Below are 25,857 nucleotides of genomic sequence, written 5' to 3'. Positions count from 1 at the left end.
CTTGTCGGTAATTGGGAAAGTTACAACTCTTCCGGGTTCATTCATCCAGCGAACTGCAGTAACCAAGAATCAGACCAGAAATGTTAGTAGACCCTCAGAGATTTTACCGACTGTTAAGCATCAGTCACAAATACACTGATGCAAAAGTTGCAACACCAAAAAATAATTAATGTAGAGTAATAAAATTTCGGGAAAATATTTATCTAGGTAACTATTTAAGTGGTTGACATTCAAGACCCCCAAGTTAATGTAAGCGAGAGATAAAAATTGCAGATGTGAAATGCTGGTACATCAGTAACGAGTGTAGCCTCCAGAATGTTGAATGCAAACGTGTATGCATTGCGTTGTACAGCTGCCGGATGTCACTTTGTGGGACGGAGCTCCAAACCTGTTGCACTTGGTCGGTCAATACATGGACGGTTAGTGTTGTTTGTGGATGACGCTGGAGCTGTCGTCCGATGATATTCCATATGTGCTCCATTGGAGTCAAATCTGGTGATAGAGCAGGCGAACACAACACGCCGATACAATGCAGATGATGATCGGATACAACAGAGTTATGTGGGCGAGCGTTATTCTGGTTGAAAACACCCCATGGAATGCTGTTCATGAATGGCAGTACAACATGTAGAATCACCAGACTATCTATCTATATCCGGATCCCGCCCCAGCTACTGCCGCGTCTGGGTGCTAACGATTCCTCTCCATTTGGCTCGGTCCTCCCACCACTATTCTTCCTCCACTTCCTACCAGCTCACGCCTCTCCTTTCCACAGGCATTCTCACTCCCATTTTCCATCGTGTTCTAGGGCGCCCTCTAGGTCTTTTTCCATCCATCTTTAGTTCTTCCATAATTCTGCGAGTCTCTGCCCATGCATCCTCTTAACATGCCCGTACCATATTAATCTCTTTTTCAATTTATTCTCTCTTACTTGCTTGTTTAAGGTCCTTTCTAATCTCTACATTCCTTACTCTGTCCATTCTTGTTTTTCCCTTAACTGCTCTGAGAAATTTCATTTCCCCTGCTTGCAGTCTGCTCCAGCCCCTTTCTGTCATTGTCCATGTTTCCCCACCATATGTGACAATAGGCAAGTAATAATTCTTATACATAAAGAGTTTTGCTTATTCCAAATCAGGTGTTTTATTGTATGGTAGAAATTGCCACCTTTCTGTAACCTATTAATTTCGTTGGTTATTCTTCCATCCCTAGATATTGCACTCCCTAAATAAGTGAAACTTTGTTGTGTTGGCAGAAGAGCCAACACCGTGTTACTAGAGGAGGCCGAAATGCACGCGTTTTAGCTCACGCAGGCTGGCGTGAGGAGGGAAGGACTATACTGACGTGAGGTCTGGAACATGACAAGGAATTAGAATTCAGAAAGCGGACGTAATTAGTTTGATACTTTAATCCATTAATAATGAACGTCGCTCTTGACGGTACATGGTTCACAATATTATCTATTCAGAAGACATATAGTAACTGAATATGGCGCCTTGCTAGGTCGTAGCAAATGACGTAGCTGAAGGCTATGCTAAACTGTCGTCTCTGCAAATGAGAGCGTATGTAGACAGTGAACCATCGCTAGCAAAGTCGGCTGTCCAACTGGGGCGAGTGCTAGGGAGTCTCTCTAGACTAGGCCTACCGTGTGGTGGCGCTCGGTCTGCAATCACTGATAGTTGCAACACGCGGGTCAGACGTATACTAACGGACCGCGGCCGATTTAAAGGCTACCACCTAGCAAGTGTGGTGTCTGGCGGTGACACCACACTTTCTACCACTTTGAGGGGTTCTCCATTCAAGGTAATATTTCCATTGATCCCTTTCTCTCTTCCAAATACCATTACTTCACTCTTATCTTTATTTATTTTTAATCCATACCTTTCCATTATGTCCTTCCACGCATCAAGCTGTAACTGTACATCTACCTCTATCGCTCCATATTACCATATCATCTGCAAAAATCGTCTTTTTGTCTTTTTCTTTTACTATATCTTTAACTGACCTATTCATTCTCTCCATCACAACATTAAAAGGTGCAGGATATAGAATACTTCCTTGCTTAAGTCCTTGTCTTATTTCAAAGTATTCAGAGTTCCCCAATGGTGTTCTAATTCTACAATTGTGTCCTCTGTACATTGTCTTTATTACATTAATGTATCCACCTTCTATATCTATCTTCTTCATTTCTTCCTAGAGTCTTTCCCTGTTAACTGAGTCATATGCCTTTTCTATGTCTATAAAAACCATAATCACCCTTTTGTTATACACCCAACTTTTTTTCATCAGTTGACGGATGGAAAATATCAGGTCGAACGTGCTTCTTGCTTTCCTAAACCCATGCTGTTCTTTACTCATCTCCTTTTCTATTTTTTCACTTATTCGATTCAGTAAAATTCTTTCAAAAATCTAAGCTGTATGAATCATGAGGCTTATTCCTTTGCAGTTTTTACAAAGTCTTTTATTGCCTTTTTTGAAGATGGGGACAATGTCTCCTTCTCTACAATCGTCAGGTATTCTACTATTTCTCCACACACTTGATAGTACTCTATACAGCCACTTCATTCCCACTGGACCTGCTGCTCTTATGTCCACTGATACTTCATCGGGTCCTGGGGCATTCACCACATTCATCTTCTTCACAGCTATTTCCATTTCTCCCAGTGTAATTTGTCCTAATTCTGCTTCCCAACTTCTCTCAATTTCTTCATTATTTGTTGATGAACATTTTTGCAGTCAGGTTGCATGAGAACCACGAGAGTGCCCCTTCTGTGATAAGAAATCGCACCCTGGACCGTAATTGCAGGTTGCTGTTGTTGTGGTCTTCAGTCCTGAGACTGGTTTGATGCAGCTCTCCATGCTACTCTATCCTGTGCAAGCTTCTTCATCTCCCAGTACCTACTGCAACCTACATCCTTCTGAATCTGCTTAGTGTATTCATCTCTTGGTCTCCCTCTACGATTTTTACCCTCCACACTGCCCTCCAGTACTAAAATGGTGATCCCTTGATGCCTCAGAACATGTCCTACCAACCGATCCCTTCTTCTAGTCAAGTTGTGCCACAAACTTCTCTTCTCCCCAATCCTGTTCAATACCTCCTCATTAGTTATGTGATCTACCCACCTTATCTTCAGCATTCTTCTGTAGCACCACATTTCGAAAACTTCTATTCTCTTCTTGTCCAAGCTAGTTATCGTCCATGTTTCACTTCCATACATGGCTACACTCCATACAAATACTTTCAGAAACGACTTCCTGACACTTAAATCTATACTCGATGTTAACAAATTTCTCTTCTTCAGAAACGCTTTCCTTGCCATTGCCAGTCTACATTTTATATCATCTCTGCTTCGACCATCATCAGTTATTTTGCTCCCCAAATAGCAAAACTCCTTCACTACTTTAAGTGTCTCATTTCCTAATCTAATTCCCTCAGCATCACCCGACTTAATTCGAGTACATTCCATTATCCTCTTTTTGCTTTTGTTGATGTTCATCTTATATCCTCCTTCCAAGACACTGTCCATTCCGTTCAACTGCTCTTCCAAGTCTGTCTCTGACAGAATTGCAGGTACTGGTCCAATTTGATTAGCATGCAGACAGTTTGGTTGCAGGTCCTCCAGTGGCCTCCTTCCAAACGACGCACAACCATCGCTGGCACCGTGGCAGGACCAATATTCATTAAAAACACAACAGACCTCCACCATGCCCATGAGGTCTCGCCTGATGTCACTTTAGTTGCAAATGGTGGTAGTTTTGTGGTCAGTGGAATGTATACGCGTCTGGCTCTGAGCTGTCCTTGAAGTAACTGATTTGTAACAGTTCGTTGTGTCACTGTGGTGACAACTGCTGCTCAAATACCTGCTGCAGATGCAGCACGATGCTCCGGAGCTTTACGCCCAACTCTATGGTCTACCCTCTCGGTAGTGCCACGTAACCGACCGGAGTTCGGTCGCCACTAGCGCCATTGCTATGCGACTGGCGCAAAATTTGAACTGACGCCTGTCAAATTTAGAAATACGCCTACTAACTTTCATTGAAGTCGCAGAACTCCTGTTTGGTCTTGTAATGTTTGCCTGTCTGTGTATACCATAGTGAAATGAGTATCTTTAGACACGCACTTCCCCGAATTCATACAGCTGCAGTTTCAATGCACGAAGTCTACCGCACTCAGTGTTTTTCCAGATATGAATTACGAATGGTTTAAATAAAATCCGGTGGCAGGTAAGGGAGATAACTCATGTCGATAATATTGCATGGTTCACTAATAAAGGAAAAGTTCCAGGTGAAATGTTGCGATTTTCATGACCCAAGGCCTCAATACGGGAGTCATGAACGGGACAGAGGTGAGTACTTAAGGTAACGGAATGATTTATACTAGACACTACACATCAATTGAATACGTGTATCGCTTCTTTGCGTGTTTTTCACTACGTAGCGCAGTATGTATTTTCGCCTGCAGTGAAGAACAGGGCGAAGATTTTTTTTAAAATTTCGGTAGCTTATGCGTTTCCAGGTGTCTACATAATCTGACTTTTCTATTTGCATACGTGGCACCACGACGTCTCGCTTTTTCTTTTTACTAGATGCTGCTAGTGATGGGCTTAGGTGCATCCGCACAACCTTTTCGGTCGAAGCAGCGACCATGAATGCAAGACTAATGTTCGCAGAACCTGGCATACCAGTAAACGCTGATTCTTTACAGGAATTCTCATATTTAAAACAGATTCAAACGTCCGATTACTTTTCAAATCAGTTGATTTGTTAAACATTTGACATTATGCACGTAAACAAGAAAAGTTTACGAAGTATATGAAATTATGCTTAAAGTTTGTTGGAAGTCGGTAAGTGCTCTCATTCTCATATACTGGATTAATTTAATCCTGGTATTTGTGAGCCATCAAATTACGCTGCCTCAAGACGAAAGCATACTCTCTAACTGTAATATCTGTCTTTTTGTGTTAAGCGTTAATATAAGATTGTACCTCTTAATGAGTAGATTATGACAGCCTGTTAAATTTTTAAATTCGATAAATAATTACCCGAAATATGGTAAACCAAACTCTTGTTGCCTCTGAAAGCCGTTAGATAGGCAACCAACAAGTGGTATGGGGTTCTGGGATAACGATTTAGTGGAGGAGGATATTGGTGTCTAACGTCCCGTCGACAACGAGGTCATTAGAGACGGAGCACAAGCTCGGATTAGGGAAGGATGGGGAAGGAAGTCGGCCGTGCCCTTTCAAAGGAACCATCCCGGCATTTGCCTGGAGTGATTCCAGCAGCGGCGGAAAAAAGACTTACGGCAGAAGAAGTCACACTTTTTCTGCCCAAGGTTTTGTCAAAGAGCGCGGAGCAGCGGACAGTCTCCCGGGCCCTCTCTTGCCCTTTGGGGTGGGGACGCCACTAAAGGCAATGATCAACGCCATTACAATGCACAAGGCAATAGAAACCACTGCATTAAAGACTCAAAGTTCATCAATAGTACATGTTACCTGTAATGCCAATGAATTCTCCAATTTAAAAAGATTCCGGATTAGTCCCCATTCGGGGACTACCAAGGGGAGGTGACCATGTGAAGAAAATTAATGGCCAACGACGGGATAACATTGTACAAATCGGAGCATGGAATGTCACAAGTATGCTCGCAGTAGCAAAGCTAGAAGACCTGCAAAGGGAAAAGGCTCAGTCTAGATTTAGCAGGAGTCAGTGAAATGAAATGGAAAGAAGGATTATAGGTCAGAATAATGTAGAGTACCACCAAGAGCAGTAGAAAATGGTATAACGGGGGTGGGATTCATTATGAATAGGAAGGTAGGGCAGAGGGTGAACTCCTGTGAATCAGATTCGACGACAAGCCAACGCCTACAACGACAGTTCCAGTATACGAGTATATACCAAAGTCGCAAGCAGCAGTTGAAGTGATAAAGAAAGTAGACGAGGATATTGAACGGGTAATTCAATATTTAAAGGGAGGCGAAAATATGATAACAATGGGGGAGGAATAGAAGAATGGTTATGGAAGAATATGGGCTTGGCAGTAAGAATGACATAGGACAAAGACTGAGTTCTGCAATAAATTTCAGATGGTAATGAATACTCTAAGACTCACAAGAGGAGGAATAGACCTGGTGACACGAAAGTTACCAGCTGTCACACTCAGACAGATTCCGAAATCAGAAACTGGGCTGTAAGGCGTACCCAGGTGCAGATGTAGACTCAATCATGAAGAGTAGACTGAAGTGTAAGAGAATCGCTAGGAAGGATGAGTGCGAAAGAAAGTAGGATACTGAAGTACTGACGAAAGATGAGACATGTTTGAACTTTGCTAAGGATGTAGATACCGCGATAAGGCAGTTCAGCTGCAGATGCCAAGACATCTCTAAAAAGGACAATCAAGTCGAACATAGGTACAAGGAAGATACTGCTAAGAACCTTTGGATGACATGAAATGTTTCAATCGATTGGCGAAAGTAGGAAGTACAAAAATATTTAGGAGAAAAACAGGAATACTGTATTATAAACCCCTTAGGAATGAAATATGTAGGAAGTCCAGAGCAGTCAAGACGAAATGACTGCAGGAAAGATGTGAGAAATCGATGGTCTGGAGGCCTGACTCAGAATATAGGAAAGTCAAAACAGCCCTCGGTGAAATTAAAAGCAAGTGTGGTAATATTACGAATGCAGTGGGAATTCTACTGTAAGAGATGAGTAATTAGGTGGGAAGATAACAGTGAAGGCCTCTGAGGGGGAGAGGACGTGTCTCATAACGTGATGGAAGAACAAATGGGTTCGATAGGGATGACAGAGGACCCAGTAAGGGAGCACTCGAGACTTGACATCAAATGACAAGATGGATACGTAATATTCCATCGGAATTTCTAAAATTATTAGGGGAATTGGGAACCAAACGACTACTCAAGATGGCGTGTAGAATCTGAGAGACTGGCGACGTACCACTCCGCTTTCGGAGAAACATCATCCATACAATTCGGAAGATAGAGACAGGTAAGTGCGAAAACCATCGCACAATCAACTGAACAGTTCACGCATCTAGTTTACTAACAAGAATAGAATGCAGAAGAATGGAACAGAAAATTTAGGATCAGTTAGATTAGGATCCATTTCTAATCATTTTATAAACTTTTAAGCCATTCACGAAATCAACCAGCACCGAAACTAGTAGCAGGGAATTGTGACGTCGTTGGAAACGGTACCATCGGAAAGTTTACGATCTACAAACAAAATGCACTTCTTATTGCATCAGCTGTTCGTAGTTTTGCCAAATGAACTACACAACATTCAGCAACTTTTGACCTCTGCGCGTGGAATTTTTATGGCGGAACTAATGTCGGTGATTTAATTAAAGTGCCGCAAATGTAGAAACTAAGCTACTTTGTGGTTTTATACCACAGTATCAATTACACAATGCTACCACATACCTTACGAAACTCGTCGCTCTTGCAACTGCCATATCCATGAAGATAAGAATTGTCACACGTAGGCTGAGCTTACAGTTATGAAAATAGTGCCTTTGGCTCTATGTACTATGTTACGTGACATCTGTACACGCTTAGGACAACGAATTTCAACATATAATTTTTTTCTATAACCTAATAACCGCTTGTTGCAGATACATTTTACTTCACAACACTTCTTGCATGTATGCACAGACGCAACACTTCCTTGCATCATCAGTATCTTCATTTTTTACTACGTAGCTAAACAGCAGACTTCAGCATATTTAAAAATATACGCCATGCGCACCACACAGCTCCCAGACCGCAAGGTGCTACCTATTACACTGATATAATCACGGCTGTCACAATGCGGTGGGCACACTTGTTTTTTTATTACGTAGAAATCGTAATTTTCGGTGCAAGCGTGAGAATACATCAGGCATTCACGATGCAGATTCTTCACTGGGAATATGTTTGACAAAGCGTGACGCGTATTCATCCCACGCATATATTCCAGTATTTCAACATTTAATAATCCATGAATCTAAATGCAAATGCGCATGTAGGAGGGAAAGAAAAAATTATGGCGGGAAACATGTTATTACCAACCTAACATAATTATGTCACTATTTGATATGGTAAGCGTCTGCTGGGCGTTAAAATTTCGTAAGAAGTGAACATAAAGAGGAAATTTGTCCGAACTTTAACCGTTTTTGGAAAGGGAAAATAAATTACAAATTACGCGTAATACTCTGGCAGGATGGAAACAGATTTTTGAACTGCATTAACAATCTTCGCTGGATATGACATCGAGTCTATTGTGCCAAAAACATCTGTTTGTGACAGATATACCGCCTTTGGTTTAAACTGAATTAGATGTATAGCTTTATGGTAACCATAAGGATTGCAGAGTATTTTCATTTCAGTTATCTGACTGCGCTGTCGTGACAACAGCGTATTTGTTGCGTTTGGTTCAAAAAAAAGTTCAAATGTGTGCGAAATCTTATGGGACTTAACTGCTAAGGTCATCAGTCCCTAAGCTTACACACTACTTAACCTAAATTATCCTAAGGACAAACACACACACACCCATGCCCGAGGGAGGACTCGAACCTCCGCCGGGACTAGCCGCACAGTCCATGACTGCAGCGCCTGAGACCGCTCGGCTAATCCCTCGCGGCTTGCGTTTGGTCTTTTAGGGGGGACATCGAGCGTGGTGACACTTAAGTGACTAACCTGGTGCCGTCGTATCTTGTTACGATACGCAATTACTGCTTAGCGATAGCGCGCGCAAGGTGCCCCAATACTGCCAGCTTTTGTGCAAGAATCGTATAAGATCTTAACTTACCTGTGACCCTGAAACTTAGTGAGGCAATATGAACGAGTCGTCAACACCTGCTCCCAGCCTGCTGATTAACCAGAAAGAGATCGATTAATACATCCTCTCGCACTGCAGTACTGTTTAGTTGCATCCATGTCTTGAGCGAGTCACATTCTGCTCCTCAACGGTCTATATTGACACTGTTCCAGCGTCACGTTTTTTTTTTTTTTTGCTATTTTACACCTTTTTAACCTTAATTTACCTGGTTGATAATGGTGTAATTTAACATATTTCGTCCCAACCTTCTTCCATTCGCCATCAACATCATCCTTTTTCTTCAGTAGCTTTTATCCCAACTAGGCAGCACAATAAGTAACCTCAAAACATTCCAGTTTCGTAGTGACGGAAAAAATCCACTCTGCTACAGCACCGTTGCTCTATTTATGAGGGACATATTACAAGTAGAAATGGATGGTGTCACTCTCTTATGTTGTTGTCAGACATCTTTGACGGTTACTCTGGATAACAGTTGCTGATGTTACTTAAGCTGCTGTAGCTGTGTGGAGTACTTCCGGCATTACCTCATAACACATAAGGGTTCTTCACCCCTGAAGTGCAATCTTCCCACCTCTTTACCGTAAGATATGTGACTCGTAAATGCCAGTGTTGGCGTGTAAGGACAATTGCGACACGAAGAGAGAACTCAGAACGGCACTCCGCTAGGTGCTCCAGCTTGAAGGAACTGGAAACAGACCGTGTCTTCCAGGCACTGCTGCTAGTTCCCAAGTAGGTGTGTCGGAATACTCCACGCGGCAGTTATTCCTATCCTCAGTGCAGATGCCTGCCGGGTCTACGCAAGCACAATAGGTCCATTAAAACAGCAATCACTGTTAGACATCCCTAATGAGCGACGGTTGATGTGACGAAAGCTGACAGCGTGTGCTCCAGGGAGGAAAGGGGGGGGGGGGGGTAGTGTCTTGGGTCTTGGGTCTTGCTGTCAGGAAAACGATCTACACAAATTATGATCCTCGTCTAGTCAGTCATGGTTTTCGTGCCACTATTTGCGAAACTTAGCTTTCCCTAAAGTCGATTAAATTCCGCATTTGAAATTTCTTTCATGATCATGATTTGAGTGAAACCATGTGGTTAGAGAGCTACCTTATCAGAGCGACATACCAACCTCCTCTTTGTGTGAGGGTTGTACGTATGTTACACCCTATTAAATATATGATATACCGACAAAACGTTCCTCCTTTAATGGCACTGCTGAGGCACTGACTTTTCAGTTGCATCAGAAACAGCAAGATGCCCACTGGAGGCTACAGTTAAATTATAAAATAATTTTATGCAGGTTCTGCATTGGCTGCCACACCTATTAATACGCTAAGGAACACATGAAATTTTAAGAAATGCTTTAATTTTCACTCACGTCGCAGTAGTGTTTGTACTTTCTTTCAAAAGGCTTGGCATAAACCACATGCTACTGGAAATGTTTTCATGTCTACCGAATCACTCAACAAGGTCTTCGACATCCGTCATCCGAGGGGGTTCAGTGAACGAAAGCCGTAATAGAAATTAAATCATTTCTTAGTAACAACCCTGGTGGAGTTTTACACATTTCCTGGATTTATTTCAAGCCAGAAATTAGTAATGTTTTTCCTCATGAACTGGGAATAATTTTCCACCTTACGACTTCATTCACACGCGTTGTAAATATACAAAATACCTCGCGAACGTCAGAAATGCAGAACATGGTGTAACTGTAAAGATCAGTCTACTTTGGCATGTCCGCCCCTGGTAGCTGAGTGGTCAATGCGACGGAATGTCATACCTAACGGTCCGGGTTCGATTCCCGGCTGGGTCTGAGATTTTCTCCGCTTAAGGACTGGGTGTTGTGTTGTCCTTATCATTTCATCCCCAACGACACGCAAGTCGCCGAAGTGGCGTCAACTCGAAATACTTGCACCAGCCGAACGGTCTACCCGACGGGAGGCCCTACACACGCGGCATTTCCATTTACTTTGCCATCTACCGAACAACTTTTAATGAGTCTTACACAAGCTTTGCTATTCGTGTTGCACTCAGAACCGGCGTGAATAGTAATAGGCAAGGCTCATCGAAACAGAAGTCTCGATATGTAACTATGAGGGGTGATCGAAAAGATTCCGTTTGAGGACGCTGCTACAGCGTGTATACAACGTAACGTGACTCTCGTGCGTGTATATAAGCATCGACATGTACGCAAGGGATTAGTGTGGCACTCGTGTATTTCCGTAGTGCGTGCGGTAAATGTGGAAACGTGAAATATGGCGACATTATTACCAAATGCGCCCAGACGGGACCAGCGTGCTGTTATTCGTTTCTTGGCCGGGAAAGAACCAGCACAGGTAGACATCCATAGGAGAACGAAGAATTTGTGTGGGGTAGCGTGTCCGACGGAAAACCACCACTGCGGGATGCTTCGTGACAACAGACGTCCCCATATCGCAGAAGTTACGCCAACTTGAGAGGGAGATATTCTAGCACTCGACCTATGTTTCTCATCTCACGCGATTATCGCGCCTTCGGTGTCTTAAAAAGGACCTTGAACCTGGTGCGTCGATGGGATCATTACCTGACTGCTCACTGTTGTTCTGCCTGGTTGGCAAACCGGGTTTGGGCTGTGCGGCCTCCGAAAGCGACATTTTTTAAGGCCGGTTATAACTAAGGAGAAATAAAGAGACTTTTGGGTTTGACTGTACTTATCCAGTTTTTATGACTAGAACGGGTTCTCCAATTCTAAGTTAGACGCACGGATAAATATTGGACGCCCAAAATACGAACATGGCGTTAGAGATAATAGATGTGAAACATGTCAATGTAAATCAGCCAACTGAAAAAAAAATTGGCTTTTTACATTAGCCTGGCTTAGGCGGAATGAGCTAACTCGCGTTGGTGTGCTGTTACCTACACCAGGATAAGAACCAGTTGGTTATAGAGGAAGCCAAACAGGAATCGTGGAATCGCAAGCTTGGTACAACTTGGCATCCCTGGCGTAGTATTTCCCCCAACTTCTCGTCCACAGCCATGATAAAACTTACAGAATACGTTTTTCTTCCATAATTTGTTGTTAAGAATGAAATACCTTAATCCCTGTCATACCTACTATCGGCCAATTTGTACCACTTTGTTACTGTGAAGTATGCCTGTAAGTTTGGCGTCACTGCAAATCACAATGACAGACTGTACATGGCATTAGGATGTTCACTTAATCATGAGGAACTGAAATGGAATAAAGTATCTTACACGTAGTTACCAACAACCTATATACGAAATGTGGGTATTCGTTTTTCACGTGCTCGAAGCATTGCCAGTTGGTGAAATACAGTGCAGGAATAATACGCTAAATTACGTTTCGAACCAAATATTTGCATTTGTTGTCTCATACCCACTGCAGCATCATAAGAACTTCCAACATCGCCTTATCTTTTATAAACAAAATTAATGCCAAATATGTACTGCTATAAAACTTATACCTATGTTGAAAAATCATCGTTTGCACACGGCTATTCTGTCACTTTATTACACAAGCAGTCTCATTCATAAACAGGCGATTCTCCGGTATATTGTGACAGTGAGATGTATGACAATCCATACCTTCTCCGTGGGTTTTTGTGGTAGTGATTATAGGTCGTAATACATCTGATGATGATGCCGCAATATACCTGCAGAAGGTCTGTTAATGACAAATCGTTGTGTAGTAAAGTGACTTACAGCAGTCAGCAAACTACGATTTTTCAAGAATTTCTAGTAACTGCAAATCATAGCCTTAGCGAAACTATACCTTTTGTCTTTCCTTCACGCTCTAAGAGCCACCGCGCCACTTACTGTGGCCGCTCATGTTACAGAAAAAGCTGCCTTAGTTGCTTGATCAAAAGCGATCCTCCTAAATGACAATGTGCACACAAAGTTTTCTCTCAGTCGTTACTTTCATCATGACTTGGACGCTGCGCTCTGACAACGGCATGTACTACTACGAAGTACATTTTGCAATCGCGAGCCACTGCCATCGGGAAGTTCGAGCTCCTGCACATTGTTATACTCCTAGTGTAGCTACTCGCAAAACTGTATTCCTGAAAACTTCCCATAATATCGTCTGAAAACACATCAACGGAAAAACTGGAAAAACTTATTTTCGTTATAAGATTCTAGGCTACGCGTGACGGAAAATGAAACTCAGCGGACTAAAACACAGATCTACCAACTGTCAGCTGAAAGGCTACTTTTACTGTGACCCAATCCAATGATACACAAAATCGGGTTAGCACAGTCATAGTCACGTTTGTAAACACGCGAGAGAATGACCGTGGAAACAGGAACAATGGCTATCGTATGAACAATGGAGGTCCCAGGAGGTCGCGAGCGACCGCATGAAATTGTGGTCCATCACATGCTACTTGCTCGCAATTATGAGCTATACCTTAAGCACTTCGACCATCGAAGCTATTTTGTAAAATTGGTGTCCTTAGTACACCAGTTGTGGGCTGCGTAATGGGACACGTATCGAAATAAGAGAACTTTCTGTTTAACATTGAATTTGTCGCAGTACCTTCACTATGTGCTACGGAGCTTACTCTGCGATTATTGGCCCATCTCTCCTCACTCTTGCCGCATTCGTATGTACGTTCTCAAGACTGATATGCGTCCTATTATCTGTGTTTATTCGAATGACATTTGGTTTGCATTACTGACCCACAAAATGGTGTGTGCCAGGTTCAGTAGCCTAAGCGGGAGTATAACCAGCGATGATGGAATACTCATACGCCTTTTATTTCAGTTTCCGTCCGCTTGTTCCTTCTGTATGTGCTGCATCTTAAAGCCTCTTTTCCTTAAGGTGTTTCGTTACTTTATTAACTCCAAATCTAGTTTGATTGGCAGGGAGATAAGCTAGGAAAGAAATTCACAAGAAACCTAGATACTTTCATTTATTGTCCAAATCAGCTTTCCTGCCGTCATCAGCATCGGTTGTGTAACGGCGAATGAACTGTTATAAAAGTGGTGAGATTTAAATAGACGATACTGTCAGAAGCATCTGCACAGGACCGCCACGTCACTACACTGTCACAAATTACACTTTTCTCCACATTTACCCCAAGTTCAAACAAAGAACGGGACTAGTGCAGCAGGGGATACAACCCGTCGGCTTTGGACATTGACGTCACAAGTCGCCAATCGCGAAGCGATTCTTCTTAGTGTTGTAGCTCCCTTCAGTGGCTGATAAGTGTTTTTTGGCTTTTTAAAAAAAAATCTCACGAGATAGAATAAACAGATCCACTTTATTAAGCAATCAGTAAAAAAAACGAAACTGAAACATAACAGCAAAAGCGAAAATGGTAAACTACTATCTGGCGACTTGTGACGTCATTGTCCAAAGCCGACGGGTTGTATCCCCTGCTGCACTAGACCCACAAAGAACAGCAAATAAGAGCGGATAAAGGTAAACAATACGTTAAATTATGCTCATACGCTATGCGCATTTCTTAAACACCATGACTGTATATTTAATTATGGCTAGAAAAACTTGCAGTCAGCCAAAATGTTTGTTTTTGCCTGTTCCTATCAACGCTCAGCTTCATATGACCCTTTCAGAATGCTTAGTTTTGAAACACTGTGCTCAACTCAAAGCAGTTATGGCAGACTTACGCAATTCTCTTCTGAACATGAATCTGTAGTCACTCTAGCCACGACAATTAACAATTAAATGTTTGGATGCAAATGTAATTGATTAAAACTGAGCTTTTCGAGATTTCCTGTAGCTCAAGTACTATAAATAAATTCGTGAAATGCTTGGTTTTACCTAGCCACCCTTTCAGCCTGATCACATTATTTCGAAGATTTACACCGTTAACTGAACATTTGTTGAAAATTCGTGCACAGGTGTCAAAATGTCGTTCATAGTAACGAACGACGATACGAAGACTGAGCATTCACTATAAATTAAACAGCACTTATGCGACGACGTGAAATCGTTCTGAAAGTGCATTCACCGGCTTTCAAGGTAAGCCGCTCAGTTACTTGGGGGCTTGATGAAATTTACCGTTAATAGCGGATTACTCATTGTTTATACTCAGAGTAAAGCATGGAACGATTCTTTTAGAGGGGAGGAGCAAGATCCCACGTTACCGAAATTAAGACACTAATCATGCTCAAGTCGTACGAGGCTCAGATGATCTGAATGGAGAACGCGGGTGTACAAAATTAAATGAAAGTTGAACATAAGACTTCAATTTTGACAGAACCATTCACAGTCTCCAAAGAGAAGCAGTGAACATGGCTGGGCAGTCAAATTTTCCGAGCGAGCTGCAGAGCTCCAGCTGGTTGTTTACCAGAAGATGGCGGCACCAGTACAACTGCCTAGCAACGCTACCGGTCGGAGCCATTAACTACAGCGCGTGCTGTTCGTTGCAGCACAGGCTATCGAACTATTTACGGCCAGTGGGCGACCACCAGCGAACGCGTGCTAGCGGCATCGGATGCAGTACCTGTCATGGCGGCTGCTACTGCTGCGTCCTCTTGGTACGAGATCCGGCGACAGACTAACCCGCTTGCTGCCGCGGCGCCGCCTATAGAGTGTCTCGGCGCGCAGGCGCCCTGCCCCCGGGGGCAGGAGTGGGGGAACCGGCTGCGGCCGCTGCTCACAGCGGCGGAATTCCCTTCCACCCGCTGACGAACACGAACGTCCCCCGTAAGGCAGGGGGGCCTTTAGGGACGTGACCCTGCGCTGGCCACGTCTCGTCGCGCCACACGCACTTTTCCGCAGCGGAACAGGTGTGACGTATGGCGCTTCTCTTCACGTAAACGTAACACTGACGTAAATTATTTTGTTGTTCATAAATCGGGAGTACCTAGAACAAACCTAAAACTCCAAAATGAGATTTTCACTCTGCAGCGGAGTGTGTGCTGATATGAAACTTCCTGGCAGATTAAAACTGTGTGCCGGACCGAGACTCGAACTCGGGACCTTTGCCTTTCGCGGGCAAGTGCTCTACCAACTGAGCTACCCAAGCACGACTCACAATTTTAATCAGCCAGGAAGTTTCATATCAGCGCACCCTCCGCTGCAGAGTGAAAATCTCAATCTGGAAACATCCCCCAGGCTGTGGCTAAGCCATGTCTCCGCAATATCCTTTCTTTCAGGAGTGCTAGTTCTGCAAGGTTCGCAGGAGAGATTCTGTTAAGTTTGGAAGGTAGGAGACGAGGTACTGGCAGAAGTAAGGCTGTCAGGACAGGGCGTTAGTCGTGCTTGGGTAGCTCAGTTGGTAGAGCACTTGCCCGCGAAAGGCAACGGTCCCGAGTTCGAGTCTCGGTCGGGCACACAGTTTTAATCTTCCAGGAAGTTACAAACCTAAAACTGCGTTTGGATGTAATCTGACTAATATACGAGGGCAGTTCAATAAGTAATGCAACACATTTTTTTCTCGGCCAATTTTGGTTGAAAAAACCGGAAATTTCTTGTGGAATATTTTCAAACATTCCCGCTTCGTCTCGTATAGTTTCATTGACTTCCGACAGGTGGCAGCGCTGTACGGAGCTGTTAAAATGGCGTCTGTAACGGATGTGCGTTGCAAACAACGGGCAGTGATCGAGTTTCTTTTGGCGGAAAACCAGGGCATCTCAGATATTCATAGGCGCTTGCAGAATGTCTACAGTGATCAGGCAGTGGACAAAAGCACGGTGAGTCGTTGGACAAAGCGTGTGTCATCATCGCCGCAAGGTCAAGCAAGACTGTCTGATCTCCCGCGTGCGGGCCGGCCGTGCACAGCTGTGACTCCTGCAATGGCGGAGAGTGCGAACACACTCGTTCGAGATGATCGACGGATCACCATCAAACAACTCAATGCTCAACTTGACATCTCTGTTGGTAGTGCTGTCACAATTGTTCACCAGTTGGGATATTCAAATGTTTGTTCCCGCTGGGTCCCTCATTGTCCAACCGAACACCATAAAGAGCAAAGGAGAACCATCCGTGCGGAATTTCTTGCTCGTCATGTGGCTGAGGGTGACAATTTCTTGTCAAAGATTGCTACAGGCGATGAAACATGGGTTCATCACTTCGAACCTGAAACAAAACGGCAATCAATGGAGTGGCGCCACACCCACTCCCCTACCAAGAAAAAGTTTAAAGCCATACCCTCAGCCGGTAAAGTCATGGTTACAGTCTTCTGGGACGCTGAAGGGGTTATTCTGTTCGATGTCCTTCCCCATGGTCAAACGATCAACTCTGAAGTGTATTGTGCTACTCTTCAGAAATTGAAGAAACGACTTCAGCTTGTTCGTAGGCACAAAAATCTGAACGAACTTCTCCTTCTTCATGACAACGCAAGACCTCACACAAGTCTTCGCACCCGTGAGGAGCTCACAAAACTTCAGTGGACTGTTCTTCCTCATGCACCCTACAGCCCCGATCTCGCACCGTCGGATTTCCATATGTTTGGCCCAATGAAGGACGCAATCCGTGGGAGGCACTACGCGGATGATGAAGAAGTTGTTGATGCAGTACGACGTTGGCTCCGACATCGACCAGTGGAATGGTACCGTGCTGGCATACAGGCCCTCATTTCAAGGTGGCGTAAGGCCGTAGCATTGAATGGAGATTACGTTGAAAAATAGTGTTGTGTAGCTAAAAGATTGGGGAATAACCTGGTGTATTTCAATGCTGAATAAAACAACCCCTGTTTCAGAAAAAAATGTGTTGCATTACTTATTGAACTGCCCTCATATAAAAAAAAAACACTGAAATATATACACATTTTGTATTTCCTGGCATATCAGAACACCGTTAGTCGAACGTGAAACTTTATGTTCTGGCGGAAGTGCTCTGACAGACTGAGCTGCCCATGCACAACTAATGCCCCGCTCTCATAGCTTCACTGTGCTACTTGTTTTAAATGAAATGCTTTTATAATAGCGTAGGCTTTTGCGACCAGATTCAGCTGATATAAAAGTTTTCTGAGCATCGAACTGCATAATGTAAAAAATTATACTACTTGAGAAACCAATGTTTCGTCCACAGTTGCAGCGGGCACTATAAATTTTTATGTTGTAAAATTTAGTAACCTACAAACCTGCGCAAATATTTCTGCAAAATTCAACACGTCCTGCAAATTATTTGCACAAAGCAAGAAATTTAACAAACATATATACTGGGTGATCAAAAAGTCAGTATAAATTTGAAAACTTAATGAAACACGGAATAATGTAGATAGAGAGGTAAAAATTGACACACATGCTTGGAATGACATTGGGTTTTATTAGAACCAAAAAGAAAAACAAAGTTCACAAAATGTCCGACAGGCGCGTGAAAGATCTCTTGCGCGTGTCGTTTGGTGATGATCGTGTGCTCAACCGCCACTTTTCGTCATACTTGGCCTCCCAGTTCTCCAGAGCTCTGTCCGTGCGATTATTGGCTTTGGGGTTACCTGAACTCGCAAGTGTATCGTGATCGACCGACATCTCTAGGGATGCTGAAAGACAACATCCAACGCCAATGCCTCACCATAACTCCGGACATGCTTTACAAATGGTTCAAATGGCTCTGAGCACTATGGGTCTTAACATCTGAGGTCATCAGTCCCCTAGACTAAGAACTACTTAAACCTAACTGACCTAAGGACATCACACACATCCATGCCCGAGGCAGGATTCGAACCTGCGACCGTAGCGGTCGCCTAGAACCGCACGGCCACTCCGGCCGGCCATGCTTTACAGTGCTGGTCACAACAATATTCCTCAACTACAGCTATTGTTCAGGAATGATGGTGGACATATTGAGCATTTCCCGTAAAGAACATCATCTTTGCTTTGTCTTACTTTGTTATGCTAATTATTGCTATTCTGATCAAATGAAGCGCCATCTGTCGGACATTTTTTGAGCTTTTGTATTTTTTTGGTTCTACTAAAACCCCATGTCATTCCAAGCATGTGTGTTAATTTGTACCTCTCTTTCTACATTATTCCGTGATTTATTCCGTTTTCAAATTTATACTGACTTATATATGGTGACAATAACAGTGTACATTTTCATTGCAAAGAATTGTTTTTATATTTTTACTTTTTATTGCAGATCATTTTATCTGTGCCTGTTGATATATTGTTGGAACTAGTTTTAACGACAAATTAGAGCAATTTAAGAGCAGAATTGCAAGGACTACCACAGAATGTATAGTATTTATTCAAATTAAAATTTCACGTCCTTGAAAATAAAGTGAACATACGATATTTATGTTAATGTAATGAATTATTGATACAAATTTCTTGAACATGAAAGTGGTTTGTCCAAATAACAAAATATTACACGTGAAATGCAAAACTCATCTCCTCCTTCGCTTTCACTTGCGATTGCGCACGCGCACACACACATATGTAATTTAAATCTATTTGCTTTGGAATCATACATATTAAAATCGTTCAAATAGCTCTGAGCACTATGGGACTTAACATCTGAGGTCATCAGCCCCATAGACTTAGAACTACTTAAACCTAACTGATCTAAAGACATCACACACATCCATGCCCGAGGCAGGATTCGATCCTGCAACCGTAGCAGCAGTGCGGTTCCAGACTGAAGCGCCTAGAACCGCTCCGCCACAACGGCCGGCCATACATATTATTTTTCATGTCAATATCCCCTTTTCTCAGCACATGCTAATCGTACAGGGATGAATGACGTATCCTTAGAAAGGATTTTAACTGGCTTCTGACACTGCACACCGATTCTGCGCTAAGACCTATTAATTATGGAAAATTTTAACGTAAAGGAGACTCATAATCATAGGCAAGAGGATCATGGCTACCTAGCTTCACACCTGTATCTTGCGAAGCTAAGTTATTAATCATGAATAAGAGACTCCTTTTTCATATTACTGCAAATACCATTTTATTTGTTTTAAAGTACTTATAAACTGGATAATTCGCATACAGAATTGTCGTATATAATAAACATGACCACTACGGTAGTCCATTATCTCTGTTCGTTGTACATGTCGACTTTTCAAAACGAATATGCTTTCCGAAACGACAAACATATTTGTCGTTACCTCTTCTTGAATTGTGATTCACTTATTGCTACTACGACCTAATGTGCTTACTGTAAATGAAAATGTTTGGCGAGCTGAAGTTATGGGTTGTGTGGCCCTTCTGACAGTCCCTGATCTCTACCCGTGGTTCGAACAGGTATAAATATTCCGAATGCAAAACCCATTTTGGGGACATGGAAATGTATATACAAGGGTGTATCATAAATTCATGATAATTATTTCACGTTTTACGTGGTTTCCCCAACTGTCCTCTCCCCAATAAAAAGAAATCGTGGAATTGAAAGGTTGAACTATTAGCATAATAAGGCACTCCCCAGTAACCCTGGTGCTAAAAAACAGACCTAGGTACTCGTGAAGGTGACAAGGATGTTTTTACTATCCAGTACAGGAAATTACGTTCATTCACCTAGATGTTTAGGACAAAACTGTGCCTCCTGTGATGCTAGTAAGTTTCTGACGGTATTGTGGTTACACTGTTGTTATTAAAATACCCCGCTCATTCAGAAGCCAGCACCATCGATTATGAATTTAACGATGAAGTGTGTCAGATAGGTCCAGTACCTCATCTTCGATGTTGTTTAGTTACTTTTGTAAGTTACAAGAATCTGAAGCCAATTGCCCGTTAACTGTAGCTTTTTCGTACGTTCAATGCTGATCTTGAGGTTTGACTATACTACGGCAAACGTCACATCTGTGTCACTGCGTAGCGAAGCTACTGACGGGAAATGACAGTAGGCTGTCAAATACAAGTACTACAAAAGTGTGAAACGTCACAGTGACAAATGTCATTGAGTGTTGGGATTGGCGGTACATCAAGATTTGAAAATAAAGGGTACGTTGTCGGCTCGATAAGATTACAAATTTGTTATAAAAATAGCCTCTTTACAAAACAAGTGATCGAAGAATTAGGGAAATTTCGTTAGTCGGTAAAGAAAAACTTCCTGCCTATTACTTGAAGGGCTTTATGCAACAGTTCAACACTCACAAATCTTCCTTTACATTTTCCTCTCAATGGCAATTCTTGTAGACTGGATCTCAAAAGCCTTTCAAATACGCACTATAGTATCTGCAGCGAATTGTGTCCGTGGGTGGGTACATACTGTCTGTAGTAGGTAGTGTAAGAGTGCAGCTAACGTGAAGGTTATGATAGTGCGGGGTAGTTCGCTGCATGTTCATAGAGGTGTTGCATATATTTCATTATTAATGATAACGCTCATGAATACTGAACAGGTTTGACAGACGTCTAAAAAACGAGTAATTACTCATCGAACTACGTCATGGAAGAGACTGCTGCGTCATTGAAAGCTTGAGCAGGGAACGACGCTTAGTTAAGACATTAGTGTGCGTGACGTGCGAGTATGAGTAAACAAAAAAAAGCGAAGAGACAAATCTCGTTGCTCGTACTTGAAACAGCTCGTAGACGCCTCATGGTCACGCACTGCACAACTTCTTCTTCGATTTCAAGGAAAGTGACCTCCGATCCACTGCAAGGAATTGCTACAAGGAAGCCAAGAAAAACGTCGCAGAAAGTACACTATGTGATAAAATTCATGGAGCCGTACGGTGGAAAATACTCTGTAAGTATGTTCACTGGCTTCATCCCGTTACGAGACTGCATATTCTTTGCCTTAATGACACTCTCCACATCACATCTGTTCCAGTACTTGTGCTACACAAGTCACCGTAAGATCTGCAGCAAACGAAATTTATTGCGTGTATCTTCACAGAAGACGAACTGCACAACAATAGCGAAATAAGTTTCATAAACGCCAAAACCGTTGTCTCCCGATCTCTTCGTTACTGAGCGAGCCTATATATAGGGGGTGGACAAAAATACGATAACACAAGAAACACATTGTCATATGTAGGAAAACCGCTGGCTTTCAAAACAGGATCCAGTCGTCTCGTAATGGATAAATACAGGTCCTACACTGTCAGAGACAGCAAAGGACTTGGAAGAGCAGTTGAACGGAATGGACAGTGTCTTGACAGGAGGGTATAAGATGAACATCAACAAAAGCAAAACGAGGATAATGGAATGTAGTCGAATTAAGTCGGGTGATGCTGAGGGAATTAGATTAGGAAATGAGACACTTAAAGTAGTAAAGGAGTTTTGCTATTTGGGGAGCAAAATAACAGATGATGGTCGGAGTAGAGAGGATATAAAATGTAGACTGGCAATGGCAAGGAAGAAAAATTTGTTAACATCGAGTATAGATTTAAGTGTCAGGAAGTCGTTTCTGAAAGTATTTGTATGGAGTGTAGCCATGTATGGAAGTGAAACGTGGACGATAAATAGCTTAGACAAGACGAGAATAGAAGCTTTCGAAATGTGGTGCTATAGAAGAATGCTGAAGATTAGATGGGTAGATCACATAACTAATGAGGAGGTATTCAATTGAATTGGGGGAAAGAGGAGCTTGTGGCAGAACCTGACTAGAAGAAGGGATCGGTTGGTAGGACATGTTCTGAGACATTGAGGGATCACCAATTTAGTATTGGAGGGCAGCATGGAGGGTAAAAATCGTAGATGGAGACCAAGAGATGAATACACTAAGCAGATTCAGAAGGATGTAGGCTGCAGTAGGTACTGGGAGATGAAGAAGCTTGCACAGGACAGAGTAGCATGGAGAGCTGCATCAAACCAATCTCAGGACTGAAGACCACAACAACAACAACATGGTTTTCAGGTGAGTGTTACACAATTCTTTCTGCAGAATAGTGGCAATTTCACGTAAGGTAACGATGATGGAGACAGCGATCAAGCACCCTTCTCTCCAAAGTAGATAACATAGGCTACTGAGATCCAGTAGCCGTGGAGGCCAGGGAGATGCGACATTTCATCCTTGTGCCAACAAATCAAGTCCTGGACGATGCGAGCTGTGTCAACTGGGGTCCTGTCGTCCTGGAACGCAGCATCACTATTGGGCAACAAACGTTATACCATGGGATGGACCTGATCACCCAAAATGGTCACATATTCCTTGGCAGTAACGCGATGATGCGAGCCATGGGCGCGTGGAATACCACGCTATGGATGAGCAAATCGTCGCCGTACCCCCGCCATGTTTCACTCTTGGGACGGAAACTCGGCCAGAAGTTGGGAACAATGCGGAAGAAGACCCTTCCAATCACATGACTTTCTTCCACAGCTTCACAAAAATCTGCTTAAGTCGCTTCGGCACCTCGTTTCCCTGTTACGGACACATGCATCACTGATGAGCGGTTTTGGAATTCTACATATATACTCCGCTAGCCACCAAGCAGTGTGTGGCGGAGGGCACAATTCGCGCCAAAGTCATATTTCCCCCCTCTGTTCCACTCACGGATCGCGCGAGGGAAAAACGACTGTCTGAACGCCTCAGTACGAGCTCTAATTTTCCTTATCTTTGAATAGTGTCATTGCGCGATTTGGAAGTTGGTGGTAATAATATATTGTAAGACGTGTATATTTCTATTGTCTATTGTCAAATCACAATTTATGAAAGATGTTTATATTTTATTAATAGGATTAAGTAGGAATAATTAATATTTGTCATGTTGGAAATAATTGTGGTAGCAGAAAATGTCTGCACTAAAGTATTGTTGACAAGAGAGGCCGCAAATTGATATAATTTTAAAAAGGGCGGGAGAGACCGCAGTTTAAAATTATATCAATTTGCGGCCTCTCTTGTCAACAATACTTTAGTGCAGACATTCCCTGCTACCACAATTATTTCCAACATGACAAATATTAATTGTTCCTACTTAATCCTATTAATAAAATATAAACATCTTTCATAAATTGTTATTTGACAATAGACTATAGAAATATACACGTCTTACAATATGTTTCACATCCTCGATGAAGATCGGATTTCGGAATTTAGTGAGCAGTCCCTTCTGTTTAGCGCGCCGTCTGTCTGCAAGTGCGTGCCACATCAAACTTTGTATGAGATTTGTAACGCTCTCGCGATGGGTAAATGTACCAGTCACGAATCTTGCCGCTCTTCTTTGGACCTTCTCAGTCTCTTGAATCAGACCCAACTGGTAAGGTCCCATGCAGACGAACAATACTCGAAGACTGGACGAACTAACGTATTGTAAGCTATTCCTTTGTTGAAGGACTGCATCGCTTCAGGATTCTACCAATAAACCGCAATCTAGAGTTCGCCTTATCCGTTACTTCTGTAATCTGATCATTCCATCTGAGATCATTTCGAATAGTTACACCCAGGTACTTGACAGATGTTGCCGCTTCCAAGGACTGATCATTTACTTTGTACTCATACATTAATGGGGATTTTCGCCTTGTTATACGCAGTAGGTTACACTTACTAATATTGAGAAATAACTGCCAGTCATTACACCACGCATTTATTTTCTGCAAATCCTCATTGATTTGTTCACAAATTTCGTGTGATACTACTTTCCTGTAGACTACAGCATCATCGGAAAACAGTCTAAGGCCGCTGTCAATACCATCAACCAGATCGTGTATCTAAATCGTAGAAAGCAGAGCTCCTATTACGCTGCACTGGGGCACACCTGAAGTTACGCTTGTTTCTGTTGAAGTCACCCCGTTCAGGACGACATACTGCTCCCTGCCTGTTAGAAAACTTTCTATCCAACCTCATTCTAGCCCGCCTTGCAACTCCCTGCTTCTGGAGTTCCCTTTCTGTTGTTTTGGCACTGGCAGCGTTCGTGAATGCTACATTCAGTTCTGCGGCCACTTTTACAGCTGCCGCCCTCTTTCTTTTTCTCGTTACAGTCCTCTTCACTGACAGCCCGCCAAGATCACTCAACGTACAGTTTCGTCCGCTTTGTGATTGCCAGAAATTGTTCTGCTTTCCCTGTATGGAGTATAAACCTTTGATACGCTGCCTCTGGGAAAACCAATCACTTCGGCTATCTTGGTTGCAAGGGCACCCACCAAACGACCACCACCAGTTTGCCCTCGTTCGAAGTCACTTAGCTCAGATATAATGCTTTCATAACTACACAGAACACTCTTCTGACCTCGACTGACACTTGAAACATATTGAGGATATTGCACAGGTGCCGTTTGTGGTCAAAAACACCAGCGCAACCTGCAGGCTTGGCTAGCATTTGCATCTGGTATGTTTAAGCCTGAATTTCTCGCGGTGTTTCCACGTGCTCATCCAACACTTGTAAATATCACGGGTAGATAGCAAATTACCTGTCGTTTCCATCACCTCCGAAAGAGATCATTAATGCTTCAGTTATTACGATACACTACTTTTGTAAATATACAGGGCTATTACAAATGATTGAAGCGATTTCATAAATTCACTGTAGCTCCATTCATTGACATATGGTCACGACACACTACAGATACGTAGAAAAACTCATAAAGTTTTGTTCGGCTGAAGGCGCACTTCAGGTTTCTGCCGCCAGAGCGCTCGAGAGCGCAGTGAGACAAAATGGCGACAGGAGCCGAGAAAGCGTATGTAGTGCTTGAAATGCACTCACATCAGTCAGACATAACAGTGCAACGACAGTTCAGGACGAAGTTCAACAAAGATCCCCCACTGCTAACTCCATTCGGCGATGGTATGCGCAGTTTAAAGCTTCTGGATGTCTCTGTAAGTGGAAATCAACGGGTCGGCCTGCAGTGAGCGAAGAAACGGTTGAACGCGTGCGGGCAAGTTTCACGCGTAGCCCGCGGAAGTCGACGAATAAAGCAAGCAGGGAGCTAAACGTACCACAGCTGACGATTTGGAAAATCTTACGGAAAAGGCTAAAGCAGAAGCCTTACCGTTTACAATTGCTACAAGCCCTGACACCCGATGACAAAGTCAAACGCTTTGAATTTTCGGCGCGGTTGCAACAGCTCATGGAAGAGGATGCGTTCAGTGCGAAACTTGTTTTCAGTGATGAAGCAACATTTTTTCATAATGGTGAAGTGAACAGACACAATGTGCGAATCTGGGCGGTAGAGAATCCTAACGCATTCGTGCAGCAAATTCGCAATTCACCAAAAGTTTACGTGTTTTGTGCAATCTCA

General features: G+C 42.9%; 1 protein-coding gene across 1 annotated transcript in view; it reads right to left on the bottom strand.

Annotated features, from left to right (window-relative positions):
* Positions 1 to 15,355, bottom strand: part of LOC124776541 (clavesin-1) — a 105,179-nt gene extending 89,824 nt beyond the window's left edge. The window contains exon 1 of the mRNA XM_047251571.1: positions 15,297 to 15,355. Coding sequence (XP_047107527.1) covers positions 15,297 to 15,303 — 7 coding nt within the window. The 5' untranslated portion in view covers positions 15,304 to 15,355. The remainder of the gene's footprint in view (positions 1 to 15,296) is intronic.
* Positions 15,356 to 25,857: the final 10,502 nt, after the last annotated feature.

The sequence above is a fragment of the Schistocerca piceifrons genome, chromosome 2, assembly GCF_021461385.2.
Source record: "Schistocerca piceifrons isolate TAMUIC-IGC-003096 chromosome 2, iqSchPice1.1, whole genome shotgun sequence".
NCBI classification, from domain to species: Eukaryota; Metazoa; Arthropoda; class Insecta; order Orthoptera; family Acrididae; genus Schistocerca; species Schistocerca piceifrons.
This window is presented reverse-complemented; position numbering and strand designations above follow the sequence as displayed.